General features: G+C 49.0%; 1 protein-coding gene across 1 annotated transcript; it reads left to right on the top strand.

The window, feature by feature from the left end:
* Nucleotides 1-9591: 9591 nt before the first annotated feature.
* AEN (apoptosis enhancing nuclease) lies at nt 9592-21187 on the top strand. Its single transcript, XM_040257589.1, has 4 exons — nt 9592-9662; nt 13904-14510; nt 17330-17530; nt 18350-21187. Exons 2-4 carry the CDS (start codon nt 13962-13964, stop codon nt 18584-18586), a joined length of 987 nt encoding a protein of 328 aa, XP_040113523.1. The 5' UTR covers nt 9592-9662; nt 13904-13961; the 3' UTR covers nt 18587-21187.
* The last annotated feature ends 2044 nt before the right edge of the window (nt 21188-23231 follow it).

The following is a 23231-nucleotide window of genomic DNA, read 5'->3' as shown; positions in this document are numbered from 1 at the left end:
GACAGGGTGGGGGTGGGGGGGCAGGACTAGAACCCCTTCTACCCGGTCTCCTGCACCGCTTCCCCTTTTTCCTCCCCTTTCTAGTGTGTGAGGCCCAGCACCCCTACTCCCACTTCATTCAGAGCTGTAGCTCTGAGTACAGAGGGGATTGTCACCCAAGGCCTTGACTGTAGACTTGAGTAGAGATGGGGGTTCCTGGTAGAGACAGGTCACCATAACCTGGAGCTCTTTGTTTTTCCCTTCTCCATAACAGCACAGAGCTTTGTGATTACCCAAGCAAGGCTGAGAGATGAGCCGCCTGCTGCAACCCTTTAAAAATTACAACCCCCTATCATTATCAAGGAAGTATGCTCATTATAGAACATGGAACCCGCCAAAGAAAAAGAAAATAGGGAAACAATCCCTATTCCCCACAACTGATTCGAGGCCCTGGGGAATTCTGGGGTGGGGGAGGGGACGGGTTTGGACACAAGCTGGTGCGGCTGCAGGGTCAGGCTGGCTGGCGTGGGGTGGGTCCAGCGTCACGAACGCCTGGCGGGATGGGCCATGTGTGCGCTGCCGCCGTGGAGCAGCCAGCCCCATCTGGAAGACTAGTGATTTTGTTGTTGTCTCCTGCACTCAACAACAAGTCCCAGTCTGCCGCATGGTGCCGGCCACCGCACCGGGGCGGGGGCGGGGCCAGGCACTCCCTTTGCGGCTGTCCTTCCGTTAGGCTCTTTCTGCGCCTTCCCTGTCTCCTAGCAAGCATCTCCTGAGCGCCCCTCTGGGCAGCACGCTTCAGGCAGACTCTTCCAGAAACCAGAACTGACTAGATTGTGGGGTGAGGTGTGGCCAGGGTCTCCATCCTCCCCAAGGAGGCACGTGCTCATGACCTTGCTGCCTGCGATGCTGTTGCGCTGCACCTGGAGGACACACCTGGCCCTGGCCCGCTTGGACCTTGCCTTGCCTACCCGGGGGGAGAGGTGGACTTGTGTGGACAGGCCTTTTTCCTGACCCCGGAATCTGCCTCTGCGCTGCTGAGTCCAGATGCATCACCAGGGGAAAACTGAGGTGAGGACGCTCACGACTCCAGCTGAGCCTGGACAGCAGTCCCCCACTATGGCAGAAGCAGTGGTCATCAAAACCATTTCCCAGCCTTTGTCTATGTCTCTGTGGGGGGGCGGGGGGAGGCGTTGCTTTGCCCTGGGATGGTTGCCAAGTTCCAATGATGATTCTCTCCACGAGGACAAATTTTTCAGCCAGCAAACTCAAATGTCCTCCTCAGTCCTTTCTATGACTGAAGGTAAAAGGAGAAGGGGGTGGCAGAGGATGAGATGGTTAGATAGCAGCACTGACTCAGTGGACATGAATTTGAGCTAACTCTGGGGGATAGTGAAGGACAGAGGAGCCTGGCATGCTGCAGTCCACGGGGTCACAAAGAGTCGGACACGAGACTTAGCGACTGAACAACAAACTCCTTTCAAAGTATATTCCCTGCCTCCTCTCCACCCTGGAGGAGGCATTCCTGGGATCCTTGGGTCAGAAAAGGGAAGTGTTGGTCAGCAGCCTCGGGAGGCAAAAAGACTCTTGGAAAGTCTTTTTTTTTTTTTTTAAAGAATACTAACACATCTTGCCAATTTAAATTGGGTTGGGAGCTCTACTCCTTTAGGGAACCCTAAAATTGCAACCACTGCTGAGCTCACGTTTGCCTCTGCCACATGCCAGCTGTGTGACCTGGCCAGGCCCTTGACCTCTCTGAACCAATTAGTCCTTCACGTCCATCCAGAGGTTGCTGTGGTCACTGTCTCAGCTCCTTTGAACTGGCTCTCCTAGTGCCATTTCCTGCCTCTTAAATTCTCTTTATTCCAATCCTGCCTGAAGCAGGTGGGCAGCCAGTCCTATTAGAAATCTCATTCACACTTGGGAAGGCTGCAAATTGTTGCCACTCAGCAGGTGCATGTCCTTCACTGGAGGAAAGGGGGCTGGACTGGGTAGAAGGGGGCAGAAGTGGAGAACTGGGAGAGGAGGGGATCAAATCTCTCCCAGGCGGTCTTCAGTATCCAGAGCTGCTATGGAGACAGATGGGAGAGAGATCCTGCCTCTGTGAAACAAACATCTGGCAAGGTGGGTCGTGGGTGCTTTCCTGATTTGAGAGATAGACAAGAGTGCTGCTGTTGCTATGGGACAAGGTGCAAAACGGAGGGAGCGAGGCACTTCCTAGAGGGGTTGGTAGGGATGCCTGGCTTCCAAGTCAGACACACCCCAGTTCCAATCCTGGATGCATCACTTAGTGGCTGTGTGACTTTGAGGTATGTGACTTAACATCTCTGAGCCTCAGATGTCTTAATTATAAAATGGAACTGATCGTATCCACCTTGCCAGGTTATGATAATTAATCAAGAGAGGTGTGATAATATATAAGGGCACATGTAAATGCTCAACAGTAGTCTCTTTGCCTCTTTCATAGTTTTTCTCTTCTGGTATCTGAGGGTACCCACAGGTCCCCGTCCTTGAACTAGGAACAAATGAGATCTGCCGTGTGTTGAAAGTGTAAGTCACATCTGACTCTTTGTGACCCCATGGACTGTAAGCCACCAGGTTCCTCTGTCCATGGGATTTCCCAGGCAAGAATACTGGAGTGGGTTGCCATTTCCTTCTCCAGGGGATCTTCCCAACCCAGGGATCCCATTTAAATGTTTATCCTTCCCCCCAGGTCAGTATTTTGTCCACTTCGGGAGGCTCAATATATATCTAAAGAGCGACTATAGACCAAGTCTCCCACTTCCCTTTCCCCTTCCCACAATTTCCCATTTTAAAAATGCAGAAACCAAGACTTGGGTTGTCTGACTTACCTCTAGGTTACTCAGAAAAGCAGAGAGCTTATTACTTCTTAAGGTAACTTTCTAGGAGTCTCAGAACAAAAAATGGTTCTTGATCCAAGGATCAGGTATCTGGGGTCCCTTACCTAAACCTCATCGCCGGGTTTTTTTTTTTTTTTTGGTAGCTAGCAGCCCCATGAGCACACGCATTTCCAAGGATGAGCAGGGAGGCAGCGCCCTCTGCTGGGTCCTTCAGGTATATGCGCTTTAGCGCCCGTTCTGTCTTAGCTACAAACTAGAACCACTTGGTGAGCTTTAAAAAACCTCCAAAATTCAGTTCACATTGCGGGCTAGTCACATCGGAATCTTGGGGGTGTCACCCAAGTGTCCACATTTTTTAAAACTCCGCAGACAATTCCAATGTTCAGCCAAAACTGAGGAATTATTACAGATGAATTCTCTAAGTGAAGAAAATGTAGTCTAGAATGGAAAAACTAATGGTGGAGAATAAAATTCCCCTGGATCAAACCTTGCCAGTTTTCTTTAAAGATCAATCACGTGGGGCTTCCCCGGGGGGCTCAGTGGTAAAGAATCCGCCTGCCAACGCAGGAGACAGAGGTTGGATCTCCGATTCTGAAAGATCCCACATGCCATGGAACAACTAAGCCCCTGTACCACAGCTGCTGAGCCTGTGCTCTAGAGCCGGAGAGCCGCAACTACTGACGCCCGAACACCTTAGAGCCTGTGCTCCCCACGAGGGAAGCCGCTGCAAGCCCACGCACCTCAACTAGAGAGCAGCCCCCACTTGCTGCAAGTAGAGGAAAGCCCTCACAGCAGCAAAGACGCGGCACTGCCAAAGATAAATAAATGAAAAATCAGTCACGTGAGACTTGACGCGGTTCTAAAAATACTGGAAACCTCAGGAGTTGGGGGTGAGGTAGAAGATAGATGGGCTCCAGGCTGGGAAATTCCGAATCAGCCAGCCTCCTCTTTGCATTTCCTGAGATAGGTGGGCTCCAGTAGAGGAATTTACAATCAGCTCCCTGTTTGCTCTTGGAAACGGAAGTAGCAACAGAAACAGGGTAAATAGCCAGTCCTTGTCTCTTGTAAACACCTCAAGGGAATAATCGTGGCAAGGATAAAGAGAGGCAAAAACTCTGAGTAAAGGATAAAGGAGATACTACACATGGGCAGAAAGGTTCCTTGGAGTCAAAAGTCAGAGGATAATTCCAGGCCATAATAAGTCTTGCTCCTCCCAGAAGCCTTCACTTTGAGATCCATCTTAGTAAGGTGTGCGTGCGCACCCCAGGGGAGGGTCCTGGGACAAATTAACCAGAGTGTAGCGGGTGGTGCAAAGCAGGATGATTGGCCTGAGGAAAGACAAAGGCCTAGAAAACTGTCCCCTTGTTTATAAAAGATTCAAACTTCAAAGGTGCGGCTGTCTCTCCGAGCTCACCCAGGTGTCTTTCCACACGTACTTTTCTTTTCAATAAACTTTCTACTTTACTCTTTACCTTCTGTCTCCTTGCCTGAATTCATTCTTGAGTAGTCAGGCAAGACTAGGGAACTTAGCCCTAACTGCTGGCTCCTGTGGTCCAGTGGTTAGGACTCCCCGTCTGGAAAACTAAAGACCTTGCTTCCAGCTACCACTTGCTGCTGCTTACTGCTGCGCGCATCTGAAATCAGGGGAAAATATAGAGGTACCACAGATAGGTGCAAAGTCACTGTTGGGTCAAGAATGCTAGTAGAGCAGGAAAGTGCTTGAATAGAATGAGTAAGTTACTTACGTTGGCTCCCAGAGTTGTGCCAGCTTCATACCCTCTAACACATCGGATTTTAAACTTGAGAGTGCATCAGGAAGCTGTTAATCAGGTTGTTAAAACACAGACCGCCTGGGCCCCACCCACCCCTGAATTTCTAAGTCAGTGGGTCCAACCTGTTTTCAGGCGATGCCTAGGCTGCTGGTTGAGGACCACCCTTAGAGAACCACTGCTGCAAACAATGGCTGGATGGACACCCACCCTCCTGTCTGTACCGGGTCCAGCCACATGGGAATCCCCATAGCATTCCGGATAGTCCTCAAAACAGGCATGAGGAATTTCCCTGGTGGTCCAGTGATTAAGACTTTGCCTTCCAATGCAGGCGGGTGTGGGTTCAATCCCTGGTCAGGGAACTGAGATCCCTAATGTCTTGCAACCAAAACACCATACCATAAAATGGAAGCAGTATTGTAACAAATTCAATAAAGACTCTAAAGATGGTCCACATTAAAAAAAGAAAAAAAAGTCTTAAAAATAGGCATGCAAGGAAGGCAGACTGTTGCTTCAAGAGTTTGGCTTGATGGTTTGTAAGGGCAAAACACAAGTCAAGTCATACGTCTCAAGTGCTGCTTGATTGACAGGGTAGAGGGAGAAAGGGCAGGACTCGGATCATGGGCTTTCCCTCATCAAGCCCAGCTCAAAGGGGTCTGTTATAGGGGAGCCCCACTCTTTGTGGAAAGAGGAGGTAGTTTCATTTAAGGAATGGGAGGGTGAGGGCCCTAAAGTTTGGAGTTCACAGACAAGATATGTCAGTATTGGGCCGTCCATGTTATATACTTGTGGACTTCCAACTTTTTTGCTTGATAATATTTTGTCATAACCCTTGGTAGTTATAAAAGATGTATTGGAAATATTGACTTTGTTTTTTTTTTTTTTTTTTTAATGTGTCTGTATGCATTGGAAGGAGTGATGCTGAAACTGAAGCTCCAACACTTTGGCCACCTGATGTGAAGAGCCGACTCATGGGAAAAGACCCTGATGCTTGGAAAGATCAAATGCAAAAGGAGAAGAGGGAGGTAGAGGATGAGATGGTTGGATAGTATCACCGACTCAACAGATATGAGTTTGAGCAAACTCCAAGAGATAGTGGAAGACAGGGAAGCCTGGCCTGCCTCCACGGAGTCCCAAATAGTCAGATGTGACTGAGAGACTGAACAGGGATTTCCCTGGAGGTCCAGTGGTTAAGACTTGGTCTTCCCATGCAGGAGGTTTGGGTCTGATCCCTGGCCGGGTAGCTAAAATCCCACATGCCTAGTGGCCAAAAAACCAGAACATAAACAAAAGAAGCAATATTGTAACTAATTTAATAAGAATTTTCAAATGATCTATGGAAAAAAAAATCTTTAAAACATTTTAAAGATTTGTTTCAAACTGCTATATATATCATAGCAGTTTGATACCAACATTAACCATTTTTAAAAATACATGAAAAAAGCTCTTACTGACAATGTTAAATTTTATCTGAGCCTTGTGCTCCTGGAAAACATCAATGGTGAAGAAATTTCCCCTATCCTTTTGTGTTCCAGAAAATAGTTACTGCAAAGAAATACGGTGCCCCATATGACTGAGGTAAGACTCCTGGATTGAGTCCTGGCACCGCCACTCCAAATCCCTATTCTTTGCCTCACTGGTGATTAACTAAACTGTTGGACCTATGGATCAATTGGAATAAAATGCTTATAACCAAACATTGATTAAGCTTCTTTTCTTCCCTCAGGTCCCTTGAACTTTGGCCCACCCAGAGCCAGTTTATAATCCCTCTGGATCCCTCCAGAGAACAGGCTGGCCTCAGGGTAAAACAGAGAAGGCAATGACAACCCACTCCAGTACTCTTGCCTGGAAAATCCCATGGACGGAGGAGCCTGGTAGGCTGCAGTCCATGGGGTCACTAAGAGTTAGACACGACTGAGTGACTTCACTCACTTTTCACTTTCATGCATTGGAGAAGGAAATGGCAACCCACTCCAGTTCTTGCCTTGAGAATCCCAGGAACGGGGGAGCCTGGTGGGCTGCCGTCTATGGGGTGGCACAGAATCATACACGACTGAAGCAACTTAGCAGCAGCAGCAGGGTAAAACAATCTCCAAATCTAATATCTACTCATATAAAAGGATCTGGTCACTCTTGCTTCCACAGTGTATTCTTTCTGGCCCTATTTTCTCCTCCCTATAAAAGGAAACTCTTTTTGCCTAACTCTTAAGAATTAGCAGAGCATTTTCTCTATTGCAATAAATCTCTCCTCCCAATCATCCACCCCACTAATCCTTTCAAACAGTTTCTCCTTACTTAATCTGGATTTGTTTTTTTATTTATGTGCAACATTCTTTGTTCTTCTTCAATTTATATTTCCATTCACCTTCTGCTATGGCGTTTTATCCTAGCATCATCTATTTTCATGTTTGATAATATTTTCTGGAGAACCTGATCACATTTTAATGCCGCAAAATTGTACATCCATTTGAACTTGTTAACACTAGAAAAATGTCTTGTGACCCATAAAGGTTCCAAGTGTGATTCTTTTTTTCTGTCTTGTGACCCATAGGGGTCTCAGTGTTATATTTTTTCCTTCCGGATTGAGATATTGTTGCAATTATTTGTATTGCAAATGAGCAAATGATAAATACACAGCATTTCATTGTCCGAGCAATAATCTTTAAACATAAAAAATAAATTTTCACTAGAAATACCATTGGAAATGTGTCCCTTTAGGAGATAGATTGAACCAGTTATTTTTCCATCAAATTTGTAAATCCAGGGATGAATATACCTTTTGCGAGGATGAGAAAGAGTTGGGCCTTCCATTTTGTTTTTATGGATGTAAGCACTAATAAACATTGTTCAGATAAAAGACAGAAGTGGAAGGAAGTTTTCCTAGCAATGTCTCTCAATTCTTTTGATTCCTGATAATTATCCAGCCTCAAAACAATGTTTTTAATGACCTATTAGCTGACAACATGATTAAATCCTCCTTGGATCATAGCGAAAGCAAAGAATCAGAAACCAATAGACTTGCAGAAGGGTTTCTTGCCAGTCCTGGATAATAACCCGTTGTTGTTGCTGTTCAGTTGCTAAGTTGTGTCCAGCGCTCTTGTGACCCCGTGTAGCCTACCAGACTCCTCTGTCTCTAAGATTTCCCAGCAAGAATACTGAAGTGGGTCGCCATTTCTCTCTCCAGGGGATCTTCCTGATCCAGGTATAGAACTCATGTCTTCTGCTTGGCAGATGATTCCTTACTGCTGAGCCACCTGGGAAACCCAATTCATATTCAGAATTGGGAGACTCCTTTATTTCCTAGGGTAATGTTGCCGAGCAAAGTTTAGGCTGGGTGTGTGTCTGTGACTTTCCTTTGTAAAGTAAGAGACAGCTGGTTATACAAGGGGAGAGGGAAGCTGGACTTTAAAGACCCCAGTTCCATTCCCAGGTGTAGTCCCATAGGAGTCGAGGTTCTGGTAACTGACTCTCTTAAAACCCTTCCTGTCCCCAGAGTTGCCTCTGACAAAGTCACCTTGTCTGAAAACAGCTGCTCTGCATTCCTTACCCTTCTCTGTCCTCTCAACATTGCCTCCTAAGGAGCTCAGGAATCTGTCCCAAGCTCTTTATCCTCCCTACCTAGCACTCTGGTTGGTCTTCCCACATGGTGCAGTGGTAAAGAATCTGCCTGCCAAGGCAGGAGACGCAAGAGATGCAGGTTTGATCCCTGTGTCGGCAAGATCTCTGGAGAAGGAAATGGCAACCCACTCCAGTATTCTTGCCTGGGAAACCCTGTGGACAGAGGAGCTGGTGGGTTACAGTCTACGGGGCTACAAAGAGTCAAACACAACTGAGCAGGCACACACACGTGCACCACTCTGGCCATTAGGATCTTATCCTGCCGTAGTGTCCAGTCACCTGCTCCCACTCCTTCTTCTCCAGGCATGGTCCATTCCTCTCATACTGCAGCCAGAGTGAGCTCCCTCAAATGTAGGTCTGCTGGTGAACCAGCTCTGGCTGAAACTCTTTCCAGCTCCTCCAAACCGTCAGGAATCTGAGTAGGAATGCTTATCTCTCTAGCGGCCTTATCCTTTGTCCTGCTTCCCTTAAATCTGTATTCTGGTCAGAAATAGGCCCAGGTACCCCTGAGCCTCTGGTTACCTTGCGATGGCACTACTGCTTGCAAAATGGAGCTAGAAGGAATCTGACTTCTTAGGTAAGGGTCTTGGTTTGGATTCGAGCTGTTTTTCCTTAATTTCTTTAAATGTCAGTCTCCTTAATTGTGAAACAGAGATAATATCTCAAAGAGTTCGTCAGACTAAATGGGTGTTTTGCCTGGCATATTGTTAATGCTCAATAATACATGCAAGCTCTTTATTATTGTTTTTATTATTCACGTTGCAGTAAGTTAGCTGTTAACTTCTGTTACTGTGCCGAACTGTGAGCAACTAGAATCTCCACCAAGGAAGCTTATTCTATGTATCCTATTGCGGAGCCCATGGCAGGAACGTATTACTTATGAATAAAGTACTGCAAAAGCATCAATGAAAAAAAATGCGCCGAAGAAGCAATCCTAATTTTAAAAAATCTTTCTTTAGTGCTTGTCAGGTATATTACTATTTCACCCAGTCTCCTCAACACTGGAGGAGGTAGGGGCCACCTTTTTCAAATGTGGGTGTGTACACAGTAAGTCATTCTGCTTTTAGTGGCACGGAGCTCATAAGAGTCCACATCCTCACCCAGGGAGGGGGATGAATTGGAGCCTGGGGACCTAGGTGGGAGCGGACCCTGGCGAGAAAAAAGGCCACAGTCCCCTCCAGTCGGCTTTAAAATTTTCCGCGGGCGGGGCCCGCCTGGACACAAACCACGCCCCTCTTGGAGTCCCCGCCCTTTATGCTCCCAGTGCTAACCGGCAGCCAGCCAGCCTTCCGACCAATCAGAAGAGGCCTTAGGCGGGCGCTGCCGTCCAGCTAACCAATAGGCGGGCGGCCGCAGCGGGCTTGCCCGGGCGTGTAGCGGCTGCCAGCTGCCTGGACGCCACGTGCTGGCGTGAGGGGACTCGTGGGGCTTTCAGGTGATCTCGGGGACCCTGCCGGGGATCTCGGGGTGGGGCGGGCTGGCGCGACATGTCCAGGTCGCGGAGGGCCCCCGCGAGGTGTGTCCGCCCCCGACTTGTGGCCGGGGACTCCCGGCCGGGCCGGCTCCGCTCCCGGGGCCCCGGGAGTGCAGGCCCGGCCCGGGGCGCCTCTTGGCTCGCATCGCGCCCTGCTCTAGGGTCTCGGGTCTGAGTGGGCGGCGCTGGGCAATGAGGCCGGGCCTGGTGGGCGTTGGCCGGGCAACCCCGACCCCTGAGTGACCAGTGCTTCAGTCCCTCCCTGGTGAGGCCGGGCCGCCCGCACGTCACTCCCCGGAACGCCGGCGGCCGGGGGGAGACTGAGCTGGCTCTCCTCGGACTTTCTTGTCTCATTTTAACTTTTCAGCAGCACAGAGGATCTCATCGAGCCGGCTTTTCTCAAATTCCGGCGATTATTAGTGTCCTGTTGAGGGGGGCGGGGCCGCGCAGTTTGAAATACAGATTCGAGGGCCCTTTTCCCCAAATGGCAGTTAAGAAGGTGTGGGGGTAGGCTTGGAAATCAGACTTTTTAAACAGACGTCTTAATTGTTTCTGATAATGAGCTGCTTTTTGGTGGTGGGTTGCCTGGAGAATCGCAGGGATGGGGGAGCCTGGTGGGCTGCCGTCTTGGGGTCGCACAGAGTCGGACACGACTGAAGCGACTTAGCAGCAGCAGCAGCAGCAACCTAGTTCGACGCTGGGTTTAATAAACTCTAGTTTTAAGTTAGGTCAGCCATCCCCAACTTTTATTGGCACCAGGGACCGGTTTGGAAGACAAATTTTCCCATGAACTGGGAAGGCAGGGTGGATGGTTTCTGGATAATTCAAGTGCCTTATGGTTCTTTCTCATTTAATGGGGCTGCTGATCTGACAGGAGGTACCGGTCTGTGGCCCAGAGGTTGGGGACCCCTGAGTTAGGAGACAGTGCCTTGGTCCATTTCATCTAGTTCTTTAGTGCCACAGCAGGGTCTAGACTGCCCATCTTCCTGATAGCCAGCAAGTTGGTGGCCCTGAGGCCACTGGCGATTCTGACTTTGGAGTTCCTTTGCCCAAAGGCCTGTTGGCTGCTGATTCAGATGTTGGTTCTGGGCGGGAGAGAGATTTGTTTGCTTCACTGAAACATTTGTTGTTTGAGCGAAGCTTCTTCCTAGCTTCACTGAGATCCGTGTGGCAGCCAAGAGGAGGACTTTGTGCCCTTGACGATTAACTGTTGGTTCTGATGTGTCAGCTAAGTCAGGACATGTAGAAGAGGACTGCTTTGGCCCCGAGACCTTTCTTCCCCCTCCTCCATGCGACTCTGCGGCCCCATGGACCTCCAGGCTCCTCTGTCCATGGGATTTCCCAGGCAAGGGTACTGGAATGAGTTGCCGTTTCCTTCTCCAGGAGATCTTCCCGACCCAGGGATCCTGCGTCTCCTGCTTGGCAGGTGAATTCTTTACCACCATGCCACCAATTTCTGGCCTCTTTGAAACTTTGTCAACAGGTTTAGGGGGGCCATTGACCCTAGTCCAGGCCTCCTGACCTTGCAGGGTCCTTGGCCATCTCAGAGAAGGACAAGGTCCCTCCTCTCCTACAGAAGGCAGTTATTAGCGGCTCTCTGTCTTCTTAGACCTCATTCTCCCCATTACTGGGCCAAGGCAAGTTGAGGTTCTGTATCTGTCAGCCTCAGTAGGTGACTTATGAATATGAAGAAGGTGATTATAGTTGAGAGCCCCTTTAAAAAGGAGAAGGGTTCTTGGGGGAAGGGATCAGGAAGCAGAGGGAGGATGAGTCACGGAGACTCCCGTCTGGCCCAGGCATCACCGAATGGTAGGGAGTTCATCTCTCCTCCCATTTCTCTTAATCTCTGCTGCCCTTGTGCAGACTCCTATGTTCTTTCTCCAGGTCTCTTCCTTTAAGGCAATTGTGATCCTGTCCCCCTAACCCTAAAACTCTGGAGATTGATGGTTCCCACCTACCTTTGGATGAAGCCCCAACTTTGACTTTTCTCCAGGGACAGTTCTCCCTTACTGTCCCCGTCTCCTCGCTCCTACCTCCTTTCTTTCCAGTTGCTGCATCCGAATCCTTGCTTTCCCACCATGAATCTGTCCTGCCTCTTGGACTTTGTGTCCATGTTTTTTTCTGTCTGCATGCCCTTCCCTTCCTGGGCTGACTGGTAGACCTTTCTGAAACCCTTCAAAGTGTCTCCTCCACTGCCAGGCCTTCTCTAACTTAGCGCTTCTGCTTTTTAAATACCTGGCCTGATGACAGTCATGGTTCCTTTCATATATTTATGTGTGTGTGTGAGTGTATGCAGGGAGTTTATAATATATACATATAATAAATGTAAATATGTAGCATAATGGGGATTTGGCCACAACACAAATATATACTAACCAGTCGAAAGCCTAGGATATGACACTGTCCTGACTCCACAGAAAATCCCTTTGATACTATGAAGAATAGTTGATTCAGGAGTTAAGAATGAGCAGCTCAATTTTAATCAGATGTACTAGGAAACAGCATTTTCATGAATACAGTTGCAACTAAAATTGGTCACCTATAAAGACTTTAAAGGCTACATCAAAGTATACAGTCTAGATGAACGAACCAGGAGACTGAAATAATGGGTGGGGGAGGGAAGGATTGGGAGTTTGGGATTAGCAAATGCAAATTATTACATATAGGATGGATAAACAAGTATAGATAGCGCTGCTGCTGCTGCTCAGATGCTCAGTCATGTCCAACTCTTTGTGACTCCGTGGACTACAGCACGCCAGGTTCCTCTGTCCATTGGATTTTCCTGGCAATAATACTGGAGTGGGTTGCCATGCCCTCCTCCAGGGGATCTTCACGACCAAGGGATAGAACCCTCGCCTCCTGCATTGCAGGTGGATTTTTTTAAGTCACTGACCCACTGGGGAAGCCCCCTGTATAGCACAGGGAACTATATTCAATATCCTGTGATAAATCATAATGGAAAAGCACATGGAAAGGAATATTTGTGTGTGTAACTGATCACTTTGTTATACAGCTGAAGTTAATAACAACATTGTAAATCAGTTATACTCCAGTAACTTTTAAAATAATGATTTTTAAAAATACACATGGATTTTACCATTTCCTATTCACAAGGGAAGGGTGGGTTTATATGCAAAGAACCTGGATTGGTTAGGTACTTACTCTGAGCTGAGTTAGTCCCTGCTCTGACTACTTCAAAGCGCTGGTTTTCTGGTCTATTCAGAATCTACCAGCTGACTTATGACTTAGCACAGCAAATGAGATGAGGCTTCCCAAGCTACATCCTTGATGATTGGGAAGATGCCAGTCTTACTGCATGGGGTTTGTAAACCCACATGAGCACACAGCTGTTTCCTGTGACTATGGTGTGTGACAACCCAGCGTTCAGGCATGGAGAGCTTGGAGGAGGTACCACGGAAGTCTACAGCACTGTACATCAGGGCTTTTTTCTGTTTCTCCTTTTTAGATTTGAGGTGGTTTATCAGCACACACCTATGCCTTTAGGCCTCCATGATTACACTACAAGTCCAACTATGTTAAATGTTTGTAGACAGTGTTATGATGAGTGAATTAGAAAGTCATTTGATAGATTTGTCATTTTGGTTAACACATATCAAAAATACAACTGTTGTGGGCTTCCTGTGAAATAGTTTCTCTAGGTTCTATTGGGTAGAAAAGGTTCTACCTTTACACTGCATAAAGCTTTTGTTTGTTTATCCAAAATGGGATTTCGTATATATGTAACATCTCTGTAATCTTTATTTTCTCATTTTGTTTATTTTCTTTTACACCTCTCTAAAAGTTTTTCATAATTTTTAGTTTAAGCTAACAGTGTTGGAGGTAGGCTATGGCGTGGAATTTGAAAGCTTGGCTTCTGGGTTCACATCAGCCTTTGTCTGTTTATTAATTGGATGAATTACTAAGCCTTCATGCCTCACCTTTTGCACCTATAATAGGTGGATAATAATACCTTTCTGAGTTGTGGGAAAGATTGAGTGATTCCATGTAAAGTACTTAAGACAGTGATTTTGCAGGTGATGTTGACCCTATGAGTGCAGTTATCATTAAAGCAGGTCCTTGGCTTTGTCTGGGATCTTGAGACACTGTACAGCAGTTGCGCACTGGCTGGAGGGAGCGGGTGGGGGTGCAGGGCTGGCTGGGCCTGTTCCTCACCCCGCCCCTCTGCCCTGTTTCTCTCCCAGGCTGCTGCCCTGTTGGCAGATCACGTCCCAGGCCTCCCTGGCCCTGAGTGGTGCACAGATGGGGATGGTACCCCAAGAAGCTCCTGAGTCAGTGCAGTGCCTGAGCCCTTCCCTGGCCAGCCCGAATGCCAAGGATGTGCTTCGGAGGAAGCACAAGAGGAAGAGCCGACAGCACCAGCGCTTCATGGCTCGGAAGGCCTTGCTGCAGGAGCAGGGGCTGCTGAGCCCACTCCGGGAGCCAGGACCCTCCCCTCTGCCTACACTGCCTGGGGCCCCGCCAGGCACAGAAGCGGCCCCCAGCAGTGCCAGGCAGCGTCCGCGGGCTGAATCTGAAGGTGCTGGGTGCAGCAGAAAGCCAGCCTCCAGGGACTCTGCCGGCCCCTTGCCCAGCAAGTGTGTGGCCATTGACTGCGAGATGGTGGGCACGGGACCCCAAGGGCGGGTGAGCGAGCTGGCCCGCTGCTCCGTGGTGAGTTACCACGGCGAGGTCCTCTACGACAAGTACGTCCGGCCTGAGATGCCCATCGTGGACTACCGCACGCGCTGGAGCGGCATCACCCGGCAGCACATGCGCAAAGCCATCCCCTTCCAGGTGGCCCAGAAAGAGGTGAGGGCAGGGCGGGGGCTGAGCCCGGGGCTGAGCTAACACTAGCCACTGGAAGCAGAGAGACCTTGGGAACCTTACTAAGCTGCTTCAAACAGTGGGTTTCCTCTCCATAGGAAAGGGTGAGTAGAAATCCTGCCTTACCTTCATGGAGCGGTTGCTGGCTGTCCCACATGGTGGTGTGTGTGGAAACGCTGTGCCTTTCCCACAAGATGGGAAACAGCTTACACTCCACATTTTCTTCTTCTGTTATAAAAGTACTACGTGTCTGCATAAAATGTTTAGGCCCATAGTGCTGTCACCTCCAGGTGTTAATATTTTGGTATTTTTTTATGTTAGTTTTTCATTGCTTTGTTGTTGTTCAGTCATTAAGTCATATTCCCACTCTTTGTGGCCCCATGGACTGCAGCATGCCAGACTTCCCTGTTCTTCACCACCTCCTGGAGTTTGCTCAAACTCATGTCCGTTGAGTCGGTGACACCATCTAGCCATCTCATCCTCTGTCATCCCCTTCTCCTCCTGCCTTCCATCTTTCCCAGCATCAGGATCTTTTCTAATGAGTCAGCTGGTGGTCAAAGTATTGGAGCTTCAGCTTCAGCATGTCTTTCCAATGAATATTCAGGGTTGATTTCCTTTAGGATTGACTGGTTTGATCTCCTTGCTGTCCAAGGGACTCATTGCTTTGAGGAAAATTAATTTGTGGTTGGGACTACACTAACATGCCAGGAACTCCCAAACATCGTTGAGCATAGGAAGTGTACCTAAATCCTTATTAACAATCTTGGATTCTTGTCCCAGATCCTCTCCGTAGAGATTCTGATCCTGCAAGTCTCTAGGTCTTGGAAGGGAACTGATGTGTGTTTCTAAAAACCATCGTGCTGTACAAACCTGCATGATAAATACCCTAGAGCTGATGGGGAAAATGGGGTTAAAGACACAACACTTAAACTTTATCAGTGACCCCCCAGATAAAAAGATAGAAACCTAACAACAGTGGAAGCACAGTTTTGCACAGGTTCAGTGGTTAGGGAAAGTATAAATTTACTGATACAGTGCTTTGTGAGCAAACTCCGGAAGATAGTGAAGGACAGGGGATCCTAATGTGCTGCAGTCCCTGGGGTTGCCAAGAGTCGGACCTGACTTGGCGACTGAACTGAACTGAACTTGCCTTGAAAAGACCCAGACGCAACTTAGCAACTGAACTGAACTTGCCTTGATAAGACCTGGAGCACTCAGGGAAGTAGCTGTCGAGAGGATGGTGGCTTGTGCTGTGGTGGAGCGGTTAAGGGTGTTACCTGAAGTTAGGAAGTGGGAAGCCAGGCGTGGGAAGCATGCAGGTGAGCTAAGCTGGCTGGTAGACTTCTGAGATTCCCCCGTGGCTTTGCTAAACTGGGTATGGTTTCTGCATTCACTCAATGTTTATCAAGGGCAACATCTGTATTATTCTCAAGTCACATCAACCAGGTTGGACCATTCTGCATTTTTAAACCAAGCATTATAGCAAAGCTATACTTAACATTTCTGGTTTATTCTTGGGATGAGGTACATTTAGGGAATATTGATAAAAGTCATCTTGTGTCTTCCTTTTTCACAGCAGATACAGTGTAAGCATTTCTTTTAAAAGGATGTTTCAAGTGAGCTGATTAGGAATAGAGGCAGCAGGAAGGCAGACGGGTGGTGACCCCCAGCTCCTAGGGATGTCTCTTGGCCTGCCAAGAGCAGGCCTGTGCTGGATCGGCCCATACTCTGACCCAATATGAATGGGGTCTGCTGGGTCCCTTCCCACCATGTGGCTTGTGTGTATGTGTGTGGGGTGGTGGCTCATCCCTACCACTGAAGTCTAAATGTGCCTTATCCATATGCTATGAAAGCTGAGTTTAGTGGTAAACCATGCGTCGCCAGCAGAGGTGGCTGTGGGAGGCTGGCAGCAGGTGATAAGGAGATGTGAGCCCAGGGAAGAGGGCTCAAGGGGTTTGCAGGCCTGTGGCCCTGGATGTGTCTTCCCTTGGAAGGCAGGAAAGAGAGGCTCACCCTGTGCAGATGGTCTGAGCTGGGCCAGAGAGCAGATTCCGAGGGTGAGAGGCAGGAGTCCTGGACAGCAGAGGGGCAAAGGGACAGAATCCAGAAGACAAGGACTGCTGCGTTGGTGCTGAAAGAGCTGTCCTTGGTCGCCTGTCTCCAGTGCCTGGCACAGTTCTGTGACTTCACCTGGCACGTCTCCCCGGACCCCTCCGGTGAGCTGAGCTGTCACTGGGCACCGCTAGTGTAGGCACACACGTCCCTGCATTTTACAGTGAGCTTACATTGAGGGGCAGCTGAACAGGCCATGCGGAGCTGAACTTGTTCTTAGACAACATGGTTAATCCCCCAAAGGAGAGAACAGCAGGGGTCCTGGTGGCAGCCGGGGTGGCCTCCCGATGTTTAAAGCTGAGACCTGCCGTGAGAGGAGCTGGTGGAAGTTGGGGGTGGAAGTGGGTGGGAGGGGGTGGGGGGTGGCTAAGTCTTCCAGGTGAGAAGAGGCTGGGCCAAGAGGAAATATGTTTGTCTGGGGTAACCTACCCATCTAAGAGCTCCTTAGTGTTCACAGCCACCCCACCAATGTGGTTGCCAGCTTTCCCATTTTGCAGGTGTGGGGGAAGCTTAGACAGGCCCCTGGTGATAGTGAGTAGTGAGTCAAGGGTCTGCATTCAAACTTTGAGCAGCCTGATTAACTGTGGGGCCCATGGTCACCCCTGTCTACGCTGCCTCCCCCAACAGGGATCCCTGGACCACTGCTCAGGGTGTCAGAATGTGGCCCTTCCTGACTCCTCCTCTGTTCACAGATCCTCAAGCTCCTGAAGGGCAAGGTGGTGGTGGGCCACGCCCTGCACAACGATTTTCAGGCCCTCAAGTACATCCACCCTCGGGGCCAGACCCGGGATACCACTTCCGTCCCCAGCCTCCTCAGCCAGCCAGGACTCCACGTCCGGAATCGTGTCTCTCTTAAGGACCTGGCCCTGCAGCTGCTGCACAAGAAGATCCAGGTGCGTGGGGCTGGAGGGGAGTGGGAGGGGGGAGCCAGGGGCCATGGGCAGGCAGTGCGGGGCCTGCCACTACCCCAGCCTGGTCGAGGGACCTCGGGTGTACACATAACCCTGGGTGTTTTCTCTCCACCTTCCTCCTCTCCAGTAGGTTGTGACCGGCAGCCAGCTGCTCTCTTTAGATCCATCTCCCACCCAGTCCTGCTTCTGTCCTCTCGTTCACGTGTAGAATTCCATCTCTTACACCCAGGAGTGGTCAGGGGCACCTGGTCACTCTTGGTCCTCCTGTGTTTCACGTTCATTATTCCACCTGCTCCGCAAGCCTTTGAATCGGGTGTCATGTATTTATTTTTTCCCTATGACTGCGTTGAGTAGGTCTTCGCTGCTGCCTGTGGACCTTCTCCAGTTGTGACGAGTGGAGGCTGCTCTCTGGTTGCAGTGCTCGGGCTTCTCAACGCAGTGATTTCTCTTGTTGCAGGGCGTGGGAAAAGCCCGTGGCCTGTGGGATCTTCCTGGACTAGGGAATGAACCCACGTCTCCTGCATTGGCAGGCAGATTCTTTACCACTGAGCCACCCAGGAAGCCCAGAATCAGGGGTTTTTAAACCAGTTTTTTATTTAAGGAAATAGGCGAAACAGATGGCTTGTGATACCGCTGGCATTCCAGCGCCCTTCTGTGTGACTGGGACCCATGTCCTTCTCACTGAACCAGGCTGTGCACCCGTGTTCTGGGAGTACACGTCCCTGGGTCTGGACCCAGAGCCCGGGGCACCTGACGTCCCCCCAGGACCGCGGGCAGTGACACGTGGGCTCTTGTCCGCAGGTGGGCCAGCACGGGCACTCATCCGTAGAAGACGCCTTGACAGCCATGGAGCTCTACCGGCTGGTGGAGGTGCAGTGGGAGCAGCAGGTGGCCAGCAGCCTCCGGGCGCCCCCTGAGGACAGAGAGCCCGACAGCAGCACGGACATGGAGCAGTACATGGAGGACCAGTACTGGCCGGAGGACCTGGCCCAGGGTGCCAGCGGAGACACAGGGGAGGCGCCGGGCTGGAGGGAGTGAGGGAGGAGAAGCTCCCCTGGGGAGCGGGGACCGGGAGAGCGCCTGGGGCAGGATGCTTGGCTGCCCCCGGGGTTTGAAGAGTCGGGACCACCTACCCACAGCACAGACCCCTCCTCTCCAGGGCTGTCAGCCCTTCCTCCCCAACTCGTGTGGTTTTGCTAATGGCACTTTATGGACGCCGTGAAAATGGCAGGTGGGCTAGAACCCAGCAGAAGTACGGAATGCGCCGACAGATGACATCAGGCTGCCCCCACCCTCATGCTCTGCTCTCTAAAGGGATCAGGTCTCCCTCCTTGGGTGCGGTGGGTGGGGGTGTCAATATTCCAGAGTTCCCTTATCTCCACCCAGTGACCTGGGGCAAAGTGTTCTTCCTGTTGTCACCAGCTACCTCTTCCTCCAGAGTCACTTTCTAGAGAATAAATATGCCCTGAGGCTATACAGTTAAGGATGGTAAAGCAATGTCTGCAATGCAGGAGACCTGGGTTTGATCCCTGGTTTGGGAAGATCCCCTGGAGAAAGAAATGGCACCCCACTCCAGTATTCTTGCCTGGAAAATCCCATGGACGGCGGAGCCTGGTAGGCTACCGTCCATGGGGTCACAGAGTTGGACACGACTGAGTGACTTCACTTTCTAGGCCATTTTGTCCCTTTCTGAACTGGAACTCTGGCAGCAATGGAAGAACAGAGACCTCAGATCACGGGGAGCTGGGTCCTCACCTGCTTGTGGGCAGGAGTCACCAGGTGCTCTTCTGGGAGGAGGGAAGGCAGATAAACTCTGGGTGGAGGCTGGCATGTGTATCTTGACCCAAGGCAGGCATTCCTCCTGCCCACCCAGCACTAGACCCTCAAGCAGAAGTCTGAGAAACAGTAGAGCGGTTTAAATTCTGGGACCCCTCAGCAGAATTGCCCACTGGGATCTTTCTTTATTGAGAGCAAGACCACAGGTCTCTAGGGGTGCAGAGGGCAGGTCTGCCAGGGTTAGACTGGGCATTGACAGCTGTGTAGTTGTGCCTGCACTTGGGGGGGGGGTGCCCCCAGCCACTTGTGCTTGGGTGAGTGGGTGGGTTTTCTCTAAATTACTAAAAACGTTCTCTGTCAGGATTCATCCCCCACCCCTCTGTCCTTTTTCCCTGAGGACCAGTTTTGTGGTATTGGGGTACCTGAGAGCTCAAGTCACACAGAAACTCTGAGCCCCATCTTAGCTCACCACTTAATAGCTTTGAGACCTAGCCAAGTGTGACTTCACTTAAGTCTGATCCCTCATCTGTAAAATGGGAATAAGGGTACCACCTACCTCACAAGGTTGTTAGGCTCTGTGAGCTGTGTTTTCTTTAAGGATTAGTGTTAGGTTCTTCCAAATAACACCTGAACACACCCTGGGGCCATTTGAGGGCTTTGGCCCTGAGAAGTGAAATATTTCCAGCCTTATCAGTAAACAAAGGAAGTCACAGTCACCAGCAATTGCAGATTGCAGCCCTTTAACAGTGAACTGGTGAACCCTGAGGAAACTCAGCTGAAAAGAATACCTGTCATCTAGCAGTCATCAGACTAGCCACTCCTTACCAGAGAGCTCTGAGAACACTCAGGATGTGAAACGCAGGATACCGGCCCCAGAGAGCTGAGGCGCAAATCAAAGGAATGATTTCAGCTTGAGCCCAGACTCTTGCATCTTCCCATGCATAGAAAAGCACTAAACTCCTAAACCGGAGATTTCTGGTTTTAACTAGCATCATATTTTGATGTCTGGACCACTTGCCTTTTGTTTCAGAACTCCTATATAACCTGACTCCACTCCTCACCTGCTCAGATCAGAGCTCTGAAATGCTGTCTCCTGGGCTGCAGTCCTCGTTTTGCACCCAAATAAAACTTAGCTCACATCTCTCACATTGTGCATTTTTTGCCCAGACAGGACTTGTTCTTGTGGCTATTCCAGTAGGTGGGGCATGGGCCACTGAGCACAGCTCACTCTTCCCTGTGCTGCTGGATTTTGCATCAATCTGAGCAAAGCAGCAGGGCCACGGAGTGAGAGACACTCCTGAAAACATAACAGCAAATGCAGGGCCGCAGACTGTTCTGGGAGCTGGCTGAGTCACTGACCAGCTGCTGATCGGCTTCCAGGACTTTGTTCTAGGCTCCTGAAAAGCCTAGCTGACGCCACACTCACAGCTGAGCAGTTGCTTAAGGGCTTTGGGCTTTGGGCTAAGGGATGGAGCTGTTCGCATGTGGAGATGTACTGGGTTTAAAATCAGCTTTGTAAAACCGTTCTGGAATAAAACTCAACTGGAAAAGTGGGTGAAATGGCCTTTTCTTTGAATCCTTCAGCCCAGGTGGGAGGGGGCTTCATGGAGGGGAACCCCAGGGCACCGAGTCTTGCTGGGTGCTTTGGCCTTTGAGGTGGGTGGCTTTCAAGATGGTGCTTTGGAATGTGGCAAGAAAATATTAGAGCTACAGAATTTATGTAGTTATTTTTTTATGTAACTGCCCTATCATTTATAGAGCATAAGTTTATTAAACTTGTTTCTCTTTGAAGCTATGTACTCACTTTTTATCTTAAATTCTTTTTTTTTAGTTTTAAATATAAAATACACAGCTTAAAATTTACCATCTTAACCATTTTTAAGTGTAGAGTTAATAGTGTTAATACCCACATTGTTATGCAACTCGTCTCCAGAACTGTTAATATCTTACAAAACTGAGCCGCTATGCTCATTAACAATAACCCCTTAGCTCCTGGCAACTACCATTCCACTTTGTTTTCGTGTGTTTGATTAGATACCTCATATAAGTGAAATCTGACTCAATGGACATGAGTTTGAACAAACTCCAGGAGATAGTGATGCACAGGGAAATTTGGTGTGCTGCAGTCCGTGGGGTTGCAAAGAGTCAAACATGACTGAGCAATTATAAGTGGAATCCTATAGTATTAGCCTTTTTGTGTCTGGCTTACTTCACTTAACAAAATGTCCCCAGAGTTCATCTCTGAGGTAGGATGTGTCAGAATTTCCTTCCATTTTAAGGCTGAGTAACATTCATTTGGATGTACATGCCATCATTTGTTTAGCCATCCATCCATAGACGAGCATTTTTATTGCTAATAATGCTACTGTATCTCTCCAGGACTCTGCTTTCGATTCTTCTGGATATACACCCAGAAAAAATGGGATTGCTGGCTCATGGTAGTTCTGCGTTTAATTTTTTAAGGGATCTTACATTGTTTTACACATGTAAAATGGTGACTGCACCATTTTACATTCCCAATGGCTACGTGAATGTCCCAATTTCTCCACATCCTCAGCAATGTTATTGTGATCTTTTTGGTAATAACCATTTTGACAGGTGTGAGATGGTTACTCGTGGTTTTGATTTGCACACCCCTGATTTAATGTTTCACTCAGTCGTGTCCGACTGACCCCGTGGACAGTAGCCTACCAGGCTCCTCCGTCCATGGGATTCTCCAGGCAAGAATACTGGAGTGGGTTGCCATTTCCTTCTCCATGATTTAATGTTTAATTTTTCACATGTTTATTGGTATATAGTTTATTTTTAATCCATTCTTTTTGTGTCCGTGTATTTAAAAATGTATTCATTCCACTAGTACAGTTTGATGTGTTTTAAGTTGGACCACATTGGAATTGCTATATCTGACTGTTTGAGGTGGTTCCATCTATGGTACATAATTTTGGAATTCACATACATATTTTAGGGGTTTGTGAGAGCTGGATTTCAAAGGGCAGGTTGCCTGTAGGGAGAGGGATGTGACCTACCAATGGGCCAACTGTGGCAGGGTATGTGTCAGCTAAGGTTCAGAGGTTTGCCAGGAGTGACTCACTTTCCTGCTGTCGCCTGACCCGAAGAGATCTGGGGACTTGGTCTGGTTGATGAGTGACACTAGTTAAACCTGGGAAGCATCACCACTAGGAACCCTGCAGCCCATGGCCTGGCTGGAGTCAGGCATTTCCCCCATAGGCTGTTAGCAGTTCCTGTGTCCAACCTTAGCACACAGTTGTCATTCAGTCGCTCAGTCGTGTCTGACTCTTTGCGACCCCATGGACTGCAGCACGCCAGGCTTCCCTGTCCATCAGCACTCAGAGGTTGCTCAGATTCATGTCCACTGAGTTGGTGATGCTATCCAACCAACCCATCCTCTGCCACTCTCTTCTCCTTTTGCCTTGAGTCTTTCCCATTATCAGGATCTTTTCCAATGAGTTGTCTCTTTGCCTCAGGTGGTCAAAGTATTGGGGCTTCAGCATCAGTCCTTCCAATGAATATTCAAGGTTGATTTCTTTTAGGATTGACTGGTTTGATCTCCTCGCTATCCAAGGGACTTTCAGAAGTCTTCTCCATGCTATCCAAGGGACTTGCAGGAGTCTTCTCCAGCACCACAATTCGAAAGTATCTACTCTTCAGGGCTCAGCCTTCTTTAGGGAGTTACTTTTTCAATGTATGTTCAAGTAGCAAGAATTTTGCACCTTCTTGTAAATCAGGGTAACAATCCTTTATGCATTTGAGGAACAAGAAATCCCCAGAGAGTCTGAATGAATTCAAGGAAAAGTTGCTCATTCAGAATGGGAACCAAAACCTCTAACTCAAATTTGAACCAAGAACAACACACAGGAACAATGCCGTACTCTTCAAACATATTTCA

The sequence above is a fragment of the Oryx dammah genome, unplaced genomic scaffold (genome assembly GCF_014754425.2).
Source record: "Oryx dammah isolate SB20612 unplaced genomic scaffold, SCBI_Odam_1.1 HiC_scaffold_16, whole genome shotgun sequence".
Taxonomy (NCBI): domain Eukaryota; kingdom Metazoa; phylum Chordata; class Mammalia; order Artiodactyla; family Bovidae; genus Oryx; species Oryx dammah.
The sequence above is the reverse complement of the archived record's forward strand: the minus strand, read 5'-3'. Positions and strand labels throughout refer to the sequence as shown.